General features: G+C 42.6%; 1 protein-coding gene across 4 annotated transcripts in view; it reads left to right on the top strand.

The window, feature by feature from the left end:
• dnm1a (dynamin 1a) overlaps window positions 1-12,502 on the top strand; it is a gene marked incomplete at both ends in the record, with an annotated part of 81,190 nt that overhangs the window by 30,926 nt on the left and 37,762 nt on the right. For 2 of the 4 annotated variants that reach the window (XM_083793767.1, XM_083793768.1), the window contains 6 exons: window positions 475-613; window positions 5,212-5,298; window positions 5,776-5,846; window positions 6,222-6,273; window positions 8,090-8,101; window positions 10,670-10,702. In XM_083793767.1, the coding sequence (XP_083649893.1) occupies window positions 475-613; window positions 5,212-5,298; window positions 5,776-5,846; window positions 6,222-6,273; window positions 8,090-8,101; window positions 10,670-10,702 (394 nt within the window). Of the gene's footprint in view, window positions 1-474; window positions 614-2,533; window positions 2,673-5,211; window positions 5,299-5,775; window positions 5,847-6,221; window positions 6,274-8,089; window positions 8,102-10,669; window positions 10,703-12,502 lie in introns of all 4 variants that reach the window. The other 2 variants (XM_083793769.1, XM_083793770.1) reach the window with 2 other exon arrangements.

Here is a 12,502-nt window from a genome sequence, read left to right as displayed (position 1 = left end):
CCCGAATATGTTCTTCTTATCATTGATTTAATAAATAACCTTTCTTGCAAAACTTACTTAAAATGTATATACTATAGCAGGATATATCAAATGTCACAGTGACCTATGCCCTTAAATATTGATTGATCTCTTGTTACTTCTCATGCTACTAACATCAGATTGTAACATTTGAATGAAACAACAGAATAATTGTGGCAGAGAGAAACATGCTAGTCATTGTAAATGCAAACATACAGTAGACGACTTTGCTACATTTCCCTGCACCATGAAATGTTCAGTGGTATCCCCCTTTTTTGGTGACATGATTTGTCTTATTTTAATACAGTATATCATTGACATGGGAGAAATCTCTGAAATGGAAGAGGATTTCTTTTCAATTAACCGTTGTCTTCCTAAACCTCCCTTCCTCTTTCTTTCTTTCTTTCTCTTCCACTTTGTTCTTTTTTTGTGGACGGTTCTCTCTCTGGCGGGCAGAACTGGCCTCTTCACCCCGGACATGGCCTTTGAGACCATTGTGAAAAGGCAGATTGACAAGATAAAAATGCCTTGCACTGGTTGTGTGGACATGGTCATTTCTGAGCTAATCAATACAGTTAGACAATGTACCAAGAAGGTAATAAAAACCTAAACAGTGGATAGCTATTCTTATTTTTATTTTTTGTCTTTAGACCTACTGTACTTCCCTTCCCCACAAACCCTCTCCGCGATTCACTTCCTTTTATTGTGACCGCCTGGCTCTCTCCAGTCCTTGTTTTACTTTGGACAATAAGGAGACAACTGTAGAGTAGTGGAGTGTGGTATGCCTGCATAGTGCATACCTGCCCATCTACCTCCATCTACCTACCACATTATGGGTTGGCCAGGGCAGGGTGGTGTTGGCATGGCCATAGTAATGTGCTGTGCTTGACCACATTTGACCCTGGCATCCCAATTTTGGGCACATTTTTCAAAACATAAAAAAATATTTACTTTAAAAAATAGCAAAGATTACAGGTGTACAGGCTTACAACGTTGTGAGCTTGTAGATCGGTTATTTTCGCCATTCGTCACACAACAAATCACATACAGTACATGTAATGGTTTAAGTGGTTAAGAGAAGGAGGTGTGGATGGATGCTGAACAGTTACCAAAAATATGGCCGCCTACAAAGTGCTAAGCAGCCACCCCCAAGAACATCTATTTTATGAAAAGTTTCCGACAAATATACTGCAAGCCCTCCAGTCATGCAGGTTTATTTTGGCTGTTTTACTATAGATCCAAGTGTTAAAACACTTGAAGTCAATCAACTTGAAGCATTTGGCAGCCATATTGGATGACTTCAGCGTCCAGACGTCGGGAGTGTGAGATTACAGCCGTGCACCTGCATCTGGCCGAAGCCATGACAACCCCCCATGCGTCCTCTTCAAGGAGCCTCTAGCCACATTCAGCTATACAGTACAGTGCGTAACATGGGACTGAAACAGAAAAGTCTAGTGATCTGTAAGTGGTTGTGCCATTAATAAGTCATGTTTGGACATTGATTGACATACGACAGAGACACTGGAATCTATTGTTGTCAAGGAGGATGCTGCTGCTGGTAATAGCGTTCGAAGAAGAGGATGAAAGCGGTGCGTCTTGGCTTGGTCTTTGGGTGCACAGCTGCAGTCTTATGGCTCATCGCTCACAGCTTTTGGCTGGTGGAGTAGTAGTGCAGACTGGGATCTCTCTCTGTCTTGTCTTGTCTATTGCTCTTTCCTCTTTTCCCTCTCTACCTGCTCAGTGGCCTTATGGTTAGAGTGTCTGCTCGGAGACTGGGAGGTCGGGGTTTGATCCCCAGCCGGGTCATACCAAAGACTATAAAAATGGGACCCAATGCCTCCCTGCTTGGCACTCAGCATCAAGGGTTGGATTGTGGTAAGTCCCTGCGACATACTAGCGTCATGTCCAGGGGGTGTACTTGTACAGTACATACATCATGTCCAAGCTGCCTCACGCTAGAGAAACAGGAGATAGGCTCCTGCCCTATGTGGCTCAGCAAGGCTTACTTACTTTCCCTCTCTACGTACATGTTTTCGGAGAGGGACTCCAGCACTGTTCCCGTTAAGAATGGCTTCTGGGGAAACCAAATGTCTCACTTTGCCTTTTCTTCCCTCTGTGCTGTTCACCCCCCCTTCCACCTCCAACCCCCTAACCCCCCACTCCTCTTTTTCATATGTCTCTCTGTCTTTTGATTCTTTGGTTCCACCTCCATCTTTCTTGTTCACTTCATTTTTCTATCATGTCTTCATAATCCTCTCCTCCCAACCAAATGCCCTTCACTCTTCCCTCTCTCGCTTAATTATACTCTCCCTTTTGTTGAGTATCACTCTCGCTATCCCACTCGCCATTCTTCTAATCTTCTATATCTTTGTTTTGTCTCTGCATTTATTATCACTCCACACTGTATACTACTCCGCATTTTGTTTCCTTCTATCTTTTCCGTTCCTCTCTTCCTGGTCTTTCTGCATCTCTCCCTCTCTCTTCTCTCCCATGATACCCCAACCTCTTCCTACAGGACGGGGCTGTTCACCCCTGACCTGGCCTTCGAAGCCATAGTCAAAAAGCAGATCCAAAAGCTGAAGCAGCCCACACTGAAGGCTATAGATATGGTAGTGAGCGAACTCACCACCACCATACGAAAGTGTAGTGAAAAGGTAACCCCCCACCCCAGTTGAATCAGGGCTTATTTTTTATTTTATTTGTTACACATACCGTAAGCTGCTAACGCATAAACCCATACTTTGATTTCGTACATGAAACACAGATTTAAGCGCTCTTGCAGATTATTGGCCTCTGCAGACAATTTAATAGATTGTCCCAGTTTGTTTGTTGCTTCTTAACCAGCATGCCAGATCATTTTCCTTTCATATTATTCTACCCTGTGATGTCTTTCTTGTTCACTCATTTGACTTTATCTGATTTGATTTTACCTCTTCAAATTGGATTCTAACATTTGTGTCATTTGTCTGTCAGTATGGCAGTGGGGGCAACTGTTGTTTGGAGGTTGAAACATTAAGTTCGTCATACTGACTAATAAGTAACTAACATTCCCAGAGTATCCCTTTCTTTCTCTTTCTTTCTCTTTTGTCCATTCTGTTGTGCTCTAACCCTGTAGTCTGCTTGCGTATTTATCACGCCAATAATTCATAATAATGACCTCTTTTGGATTTCTCTATTTGAGCATTTGTGATTACACTGTATTATAGGATACAGTGTCTGAAAAAGGAAGATGATGCATTTCCCCCAGTCAGACCATATAGAGAGAATCCACAAGGGGGTCATTGTGAAGCCCACATCCACCTCTCTCCTTCCCTGCTCCTGTTGCATTGCATGTATACAACGTGTGCCTGCTGCCCATGCCTTCAGTGTAAAATCCTGACTGTTGATTTAACTCATAGAGTACAAAATGGGTTACCGGTAAATTAACAGATGAGCGTTTCGCCGTGCTGTCATTGTGCCTCTGCTGGGTCGTCACAGGCAGAACGATCCAACTTGTGACAGTTTTTACTCAGCCTCCCAGTTGCAATGCAATCCATCTGGTGATTAGGCCTTCTTTTTTGTGATTTTAGCATGGGGGGCTTTCTAATGCTTTCGAAATGTTTTCATATTGCCAGGAAGTGTAAAGATCCTAATATGTTAAAGCCTGTGCTGTGCCTTAGAATACTTTATTAGTTTTGCTGAGGAAATATTTGAATCCCTATAGTCACAACCAAATCCTATAAAATGTTAACAATAATGGTTTTAATTATTTATTTAAATTGTTACTTTCAGATCGATGCGTGTTAATAGCTATATGTTCCCATTTGTTATTTATGTCCCAAAGCCTATAAAGTCATTCAAATTAAGAACAAGAAAGGGCAAAAAGGCCCATAATTCGTATTTATTCAACAACTTCTGGTAGCCACTATACGATGCATTGCAACTGGTGGATATTTTCTCTTTTTCCTCTGACTTTGATTTGATTTCTTCTTCCCCTAAATCTCTCCGTATGTGTTTGTGTTCCATGGGAAGCCCACCAATGTTCTCTGTGGCTTTGCAATGACCTCATGGAAAAAGGCTTACACGTATTGCCAGGAAAATAACTTTATTAGCAGGATTGTTTTGTTTCTGTTTTGTGTGGCTTTATTACAGACTTGGCACTATTCCATCGCATTATTCCCTATTGATAACATAATGTAACGATCAATACTTATCAAAGTGATCATCAACATCATTTACCCAACGCTTTGCTGCCTTATTTTGTTGTATTGATCTTTCATACATAGTGCAGTGTTTACCAAACATAGGGATAGGGACCCATTTTGGGTCACAGACTCGTTTTTATGTAAATTTATTATTATTTATTTATTCATTTTTACCTTTCCTATATTTCCCCCCATAATTGTTGATTGATTGATTTTCAGAACGTAAAACCCGACAAATAAAAAAACTAATCTGAAAATGTACAAATAATGAATAAAGATTTTCCAGAAATACATAGTGAAAACAGCCTATTATATAAGCTCATAACACGCTGTGAGCTTGTACTGTAATAAGCCATTTTCTCCGTTTTTGAAATAGAGCTTAGAGGGGCCTAAGTGGTTATCAATTCCAAATATATTTTTTGTACATTTGTGTCTTACACCAAATGAGTCTTTTTAGGTCTCAAGGTGAAAACGTGTGGGAACACCTGAACTAATGCTAAGTCTGTGATGAGCCCTGTGCTGAATCTAACCTGTTTGATTCTGCATTGGTAGGATGCATTTTGTTGTTTGTTAGTGTGTCCTTGTGTGCGTTTCAGTATTGTGAGATGTAGACCTAGTTCAGTGTGTTATTTTAAAAGTTGTGTTCTCTGTATATGAATGCATGCATACAGTACATCAGCGTCTGTAGTGAACATGAGTGCGTGTGTGTGTGTGTGTGTGTGCGTGTGTGTGTGAGTGAAACTGTGTGGGCGTGTGTAAGTTTATGCGTTTGTGCATGTTTGCGGGGAGCATACTTTGGTCCGACAGATCATTGGGTCGAAGGAGCATTGGTCCGACTTGGGATAGGGTTATAGGTTTAGGTGTGCTACCCCGTGCTCGCGGTTATGGTTAGGGTGAGGGTTTGGGGTAGGTAGTCGATCGGACCAATGGTATGTCGGACCAAAGTATAGTACCCATGTGTGCGTGTCCTGTGTTGGTGCGATTGACCTACTGTCCTATATGCCAACAGCTGGCTCAGTACCCCTTGCTGAGAGAGGAGATGGAGAGGATCGTCACACAGCACATCAGGGACCGGGAGAGTCGCACCAAGAACCAGGTAACCACACACACACACACACACACACACACACACACACACACACACACACACACACACACATACACACACACACACACACACACACACACACACACACACACACACAGCATTTATTAAATAATGCAGAAAAAAGGCAAACTAGTAACTACTGGCAGAAACTAAGCAGTCCAAAAATGCAAAAACAAAGAAGTACAAGCAAATTACCAGAAGCTTCCGAGCATAGTCCAGGAACAAGGAACAAGGCAAGAGCTCCCAGGTACAACAACATGACATGACTGTATGATCCGACAAGGTGTGTGTGCAATGAGTCCAGACACGCACGCACACACGCACGCACGCACGCGCGCACGCACGCGCGCGCACACACACACACACACACACACACATACACACACACACACACACACACACACACACACACACACACATTGATGTGAATGCGACTGCTGCTGACGCCTCTCATCCCCTGTCCAGGTGTTGCTGCTGATAGACATCGAGTTGTCCTACATGAACACCAACCATGAGGACTTCATCGGATTCGCAAAGTGCGTTCACACACACACACACACACACACACACACATGCACACATGCACATATGCATGCATGCGCACACACACACACACACACACACACACACACACACACACACACACACACACACACACACACACACACACACACACAGATATTCTTCCATTCAACCAGTTATTCTCAACTTTTTTAATTTCAAGGAACCCCAGTTTGATATGCCTCAGGCCACAGACTTATTAGGCTCTATTTGGAATGACAATCGTTTAGTTGAGGACCCCTGGGGTGTCCACTGCACTATAGGCCTCGCAATGTTTGTACTGATATTTCCCTGATTCATCTTGTGTGGGGGGATCATTCAGATTTGTTTTGATGGGTCTCTTTCTGCAGTGCTCAGCAGAGAAGTAACCAACCGAACAAGAAGAAGGCTCCAGGAAATCAGGTATTTGGAGCGTTGTGTTCATAGACAAAACTATTTCAGAATCAGTACAATATCAATCGTAAAGCACACATTTCATATCGTCGCTGTCGGGTGGAAAGCTCTTATGTCCAAAAGTGTTACTTTTCAGGAAAAGAAAAAGAAAAAAAAAGAACCCGTGTTCCAATGGATCCCATGTAGTTATTATATGTTAATACTTTTCATTGGTCCAATATTTATAAAACACACAAACACCATTTTCACTATCAAAATGTTTCAAAAACAGCAGATCCACCAGCTAGATTGGCTATTTTTGCTACTTTTTTGCACGGCAATCTTGTATGACAAACTAGGGCATACACAGTTGAAATAAAAAAAACATACAAGGTTTCTGCCCGACAGCAACGATATGTGGCTACAACATTATAGAGTCCAGATCTGCTCTCACTTCCATCACCGTCACGTCATCATCATCATACCATATACAACATTATACTTTATGATATGGATCTGCTCTCACTACTATCCAGGCATTCAGCCAACTGCATTACGTTTTGATTCTTTCCCGCTTCTTTCATCATACACGGTCTGTTACTTTAAAGACCAGTTGAAATGGTTTCAGCGACCATATCTTGATGTATTTCCTGTTGAAACAGGGGCCGGGTGCTTCCTCAGCCAATCAGATCTGACAGGCTATAAACTTTGCCTGCGCACACCGTGCACTGCAATAAAGCAGCGCTGATCAATGCAGTTTGTTACACATTGTTGTCGTCGTCACATAAACGTCTGTTTATGTGTGCAAACAAGTGTTTACGCAAACGTTTGTTTAGCTGCGTCTGTTTGTCACCGCCACCCGCCATCTTTGTTTGACATTCTACACAGAATAGCACTGCCCTCTAGTGTCGACTGTCAGCTTTCTGTGGAAACGGATTGACAGGTGTCAGACTGTCAGTCATCAATATTATTGTTTGCAATTGGTCCGGACCTGCCGATGTTATTGCGCATTATGTTTTCGATTGACAGGAAGTCATTAAGATTGGACTTTTGGCTTAAAAATACACAACCATTGGATTATTTCGCACTTATTTTGCATTATGCTCTAAAATTGTGAAAAACATGTTTTTCATTTCAAGTGTTTTCACTGATTTGAAACCTAAATCCTGATATGAGAAGCTCTATAGTGTGGTGTGTGTCAAAGCCTAACCTAATCCTAACCGCAAGCACGGGAGCAGCGCATGTTCGACTGCATGCGGTTTCCGTGTGTCGGATACGCGTGCGCACTCAAATTTACACCCCTGTTTCATTCCATAAGCCCAATGACATAAACCTTTAGGCATTTCTCTGAGAAATAAACATTTACGCATTTTTGCCACACTATGTTACTGATATATCAGAACAATATTATTTAGGTTGAAAATTACCAGCGTTTTCCTTTTTATGTTTCTATTTCACAGTGTAGGCCTACTCTTTTTTCCCCTGCATGCCTGCCGCTGTGATGCATAATGTGCTAGCTGTAGCATACAGTATAGTTCTAGGCATCACTTACTTAGCGACATTTAGTTACAATTCTAAAGGATGTGGCCTTATGTAATCATCACAAAGGCACAACTTCCTATACAATAATGAATGTGTATTGCAGCAGAGCAGTGACATGAACTGTACAAATTACTTATTTTAAACCCCATGCATCTAGAGATGCATGGGGTTTTTGTATTCGTTTGATTTGCTCCTATATCTTAAACGCTGTCTCTCGGGACTTCTTTTGATTTCTTTTTTATTTCTGTCTGTCTTGTGTCTTTCTCCTTCTGTTGTGTTTCTCTCTGCGCCTTTTCTGCCACAGGATGAGGTCATGGTGAGTAGAGTGTGTGTGTACGTGCGTGTGTGTCCGTGTGTCCATGTGCACGTGCGCGCGCGCGTGTGTGTGTGTGTGTGTGTGTTTGTCCGTTCGTGTGTGTGTGTGTGTGTGTGTGTGTGTGTGTGTCCGTGTGTGTGTCTGTGCGTGTGTCTCTGTGTGTGCGTGCGCGCGCGCGTGTGTGTGTGTGTGGTTAGTCTCCTACTAACACTAGATGAGCAGCACTTTGGGCTTTGGCTGCATCCTTTCCTTCTCTGCATCTTCCCTCCAGGCAGAGCTCCAGATCACTTACATGCACGCACACACTCGCACATAAAAATGCACACGCTTACGCACGCACGCACTCACACACACACGCACGCACGCACACACAGACATATGCATGTACTCAACATGACGCACATATGTTGAAAGCATATAAAACCCGGAATAAAAAGGCAGGGAGAGGAGTTTCTGTTATGTAATGTGCCAATGTTTACATGTAGACATCTGTCACCATTTGGAGACATGGCTGTCGTTTCAACGCTGAGCCTGGCTTTCCTTGGCAGCGGAGACGGGTCGCCCGCAGCTCTGTCTTGAACTACATACAGCAAAAACCACTCATGTGTTCGAGAGACAGAGAGACAGAGAGAGAGAGAGAGAGAGAGAGAGAGAGAGAGAGACAGAGAGACAGAGAGACAGAGAGACAGAGAGAGAGAGAGAGAGAGAGATAGAGAGAGAGAGACAGAGAGAGAGAGAGAGAGAGAGACAGAGAGACAGAGAGAGAGAGAGACAGAGAGAGAGAGAGACAGAGAGAGAGAGAGAGAGAGAGATAGAGAGAGAGAGAGAGAGAGAGAGAGGGTGACTATATAGGCGGAAAGTGATACCAACTGGTGTCTCCATCTTGATGACATCATCAAGATGTACTTCACAATGTTAATGATTTTTTTCAGACCTCCATTTCTACGAAACACAGAATGGGGGGACTTTCTTTATTATTTCCACACAACAGCTCTATAAGGTATATTAATGACATAGTAAAATGTTGAAAATGAGTGGACCACACGTCACATTCGTGAGGCGTGGTGACTCTGAGCTTGTATAGATCTGCTATTTACTGAGCACGACACCGGCATCCAGTCTCTCTCTCCCTGTCAGTCATTGGACACGGCGTTAGGACTGTGTTATCTTAGTAAGGCCAAGAGAGGGAGAGGTGTTCAGTGTAACACACACGCGCGCACACACGCACATGCACACATTAACTCCAAGGGGCACGTTTTGTGAGTTGCCACAGCAACCAGTCAGAATAGGTTAAAAAAGGTCAGGGGGGCCAGTGTAAACAGCACTGTCCTCAACCAGTTCCATTCACAGCTGTTTGTAGCCCATAGCCGCCTCGTTAAGACCCCCGACCCCCTTAGACCCCACACCAAGGCCTGGCAACATTCAGCTATCCATTATTCTCTCTGGAATTATAATTATTGATGACTTTTTTGTTTAATCGAATAATCGAGAACCGTGTTTTTTCAAGTTTTCTTCTTCTTTGTTTTATTTAAAAAAATAATGTCATATATCAATGACTCAATTGACCATTTTTAGTGTTATTTCATGCTTTGATGTACATCGGCGAAAATAGCTTCAAGCTCACAACCCGTCACTGACATTGACAAATGTTTTGCATATAATGACACAAAACAGGGATTGATTATTAATTGATATTTGATTATTGAAATTATATAGTTTATTTTTTTTATTTTTTTATTGGATTAACGCATTTAGCACTCGTGCTAAATGCTAACCCCCAAATCTGCTGGAATTGATAGTTTTAAAAGAACTGATCTAAAATGTTAATATGCTTACATCGACAACAAGTCTTCCATGGCCAACTTTGTTTGCGTTGGCATGCTGGATAATCTTTTTCACGAGGTAATAATGTTGCGACAACTTGCAAGCAGTCACGTCTATAGTAGGATGCCATAGCCTGAGAGGACGTGATGACCCAACACTGCCATTCAATGTATGGGAAAGTCTCCCCGTTGGCTTAAAGAGTGGCCAATGATCAAAAAGTGTTTACTAGTCGCACCGACTGAATATAGTCCAGCTTGCTCTTCAAGTAAGCTGGTATAAAATAGGAAGTAATTATAAAGTATTAGCATGCTGTTTTGAAAGCTCTACAATATGGTTTTAATCACAGCAAAGAGTTTGTAGAAGATCGAGGGGCATGTGCAAATACTTCATCACAGAAGCTTTGACGTGAAAAGGAGTTTCATGTCAAGCACAGTTTTGACCAACCCTCCTCCGTCCATAACCTCTCATGGCATCATTAACCATGACACATGCAGATAAGAGAGCAGGTCGCAGCATCGTGTTGTTGCATGCTCTGAAACAGATTGAAATTGGCCGTTGGTATGGTACGTAGCTTCCTTATTGCTTCCCTCCCAACACCCTGCCTGATGTCCCTTGCTGCCAGCCCAATAGCCAGCCATAGTATGCTGGATGGTGACGAGCCCCATAGTGTGACATACAGTATATTATATCTGGCCTACGAAGAGGCATATAGGTGTGTAATGCTCTCTCCACATTTCCATTCAGCCGGAGAGAGGAGGAGTTAAAGATCAGTTCAAGGTAAATGACAACACAACACCCACACAAAGTACAGTATGAACCCATAGACTGTAAAATGAATGGACAAAGGGTGCCCCATTGGTTTCTACTGACTGTTTGAACCCATAGACTGTAAAATGAATGGACAAAGGGTGCCCCATTGGTTTCTACTGACTGTTTGAACCCATAGACTGTAAAATGAATGGACAAAGGGTGCCCCATTGGTTTCTACTGACTGTTTGAACCCATAGACTGTAAAATGAATGGACAAAGGGTGCCCCATTTCTACAGACTGTTTGAAGCCACTTTCTCTGCAAATTGAAATCTGCCATCTTTGAACTTCCAGTCCCGATATTAAACCGGAAACGACTGCTATTGCACGGGTCTTCACTCAAACGTCATGGTAATTGAAAGAAGACTTTAAACTAGCAACTGAAAGCATAATGTATTTATTACATTTATTAAGGTCACGATCACGTTGTTTTTTGCTCCCGATCCCGATTGATTTTGAGTATCTGCCGATTTTTCCTGATAGTGATATATATTTATATAGTGTTATATATTTATAACACTTGCCATATCACAATAGTACAATATCCAAAATCACAGACAATATCCAATCTAACATCATGATATGGAATTTATTCTAGGGATGCCCCGATCACGTTTTTTTGCCCCCGATTCCGATCATTTGAAAATGATGTGATCGGCCCCTGTCCTACCAAAAACCTATTCGCTTGATTAGAGAGTTATTGTCTCCACCAGCCGAAGGCATGGGGAGAGTATGTTTTGCACTCCGTCCATCCGTGTGTGTCCGTCCGCCCGTCTGTCCGTCTGTGTACAGCTAATCTCTGGCACCGTTGGCCCAATCCATGCCAAACTGTACACACACACTCCCTGGAACGAATCTCTGCCCCAATTTCTCCACAACGGCCTGTTATAGCACCACCATGAGGCCGATTTGAGCTAATTTCTACACATTTTATCCATACATCACGCAAATCGATATACAATATCTCCATAGTCACGTGATCAACATGGACCTGTCCGCTTCACCCTTATTCCATCACCATTGGCTAAGATTATTGCCTTCCAAAGTTTGCAGGATTGGTCCGTTTGGAACAAAATGCCTCAAATCATGAACACAGCGTGCAATTTCCATGAAATAGAACAGGCCAATTCATGTTTTCACCTGTAACTACACCGATCTGTGTACAACTTTGTGCACACTCCCTATAGTTACTTCTGCAACCAACAGGGGGAAATCACTAAACTAGTGGCAATTCATATGAACTGTCACTTCCTATGGCCTCAAAAATGTCGAAACAGGATGCTATAGCCCCTTATATACCGTATAGCACAATGATGGAGAGAGCGAGAAACACACACACACACACACACACACACACACACACACAGAGAGAGAAAGCGCAAACGCAGCTTCTACCCAGGGACTATCAGGCTACTGAACTCTTTTTTTTTTTTTAAGATATTTTTTTGTGGCTTACGCCTTTATTGGTTTTTTAAGGGATAGAAAGTAGGCTGACAGGAAACGGGAGAGAGATGGGGGGATGACATGCGGTAAAGGCCGTGTCGGGTCCGGGAGTCGAACCCGCGGCACACCGCGACTGGATCACCAGTCCGGTGCCCAGACCGTTACGCTACGGCCTGGGCCGGCTACTGAACTCTTAAGTCAAATAAAATGCACTTTATAGCTGTTTTTAATATTTTTTAATATGCTGCTCAGTTTTAATGAACTGCACTTTGGGATTTTATGCTTATTCTTTTATATTGATATAGGTTTTAAATATACACTGCTGG

This window comes from Protomyctophum parallelum, assembly GCF_964188405.1.
Source record: "Protomyctophum parallelum genome assembly, chromosome: 21".
Lineage (NCBI taxonomy): Eukaryota > Metazoa > Chordata > Actinopteri > Myctophiformes > Myctophidae > Protomyctophum > Protomyctophum parallelum.
Note: the sequence above shows the minus strand (reverse complement) of the source record. Positions and strands in the feature narration are given on the sequence as shown.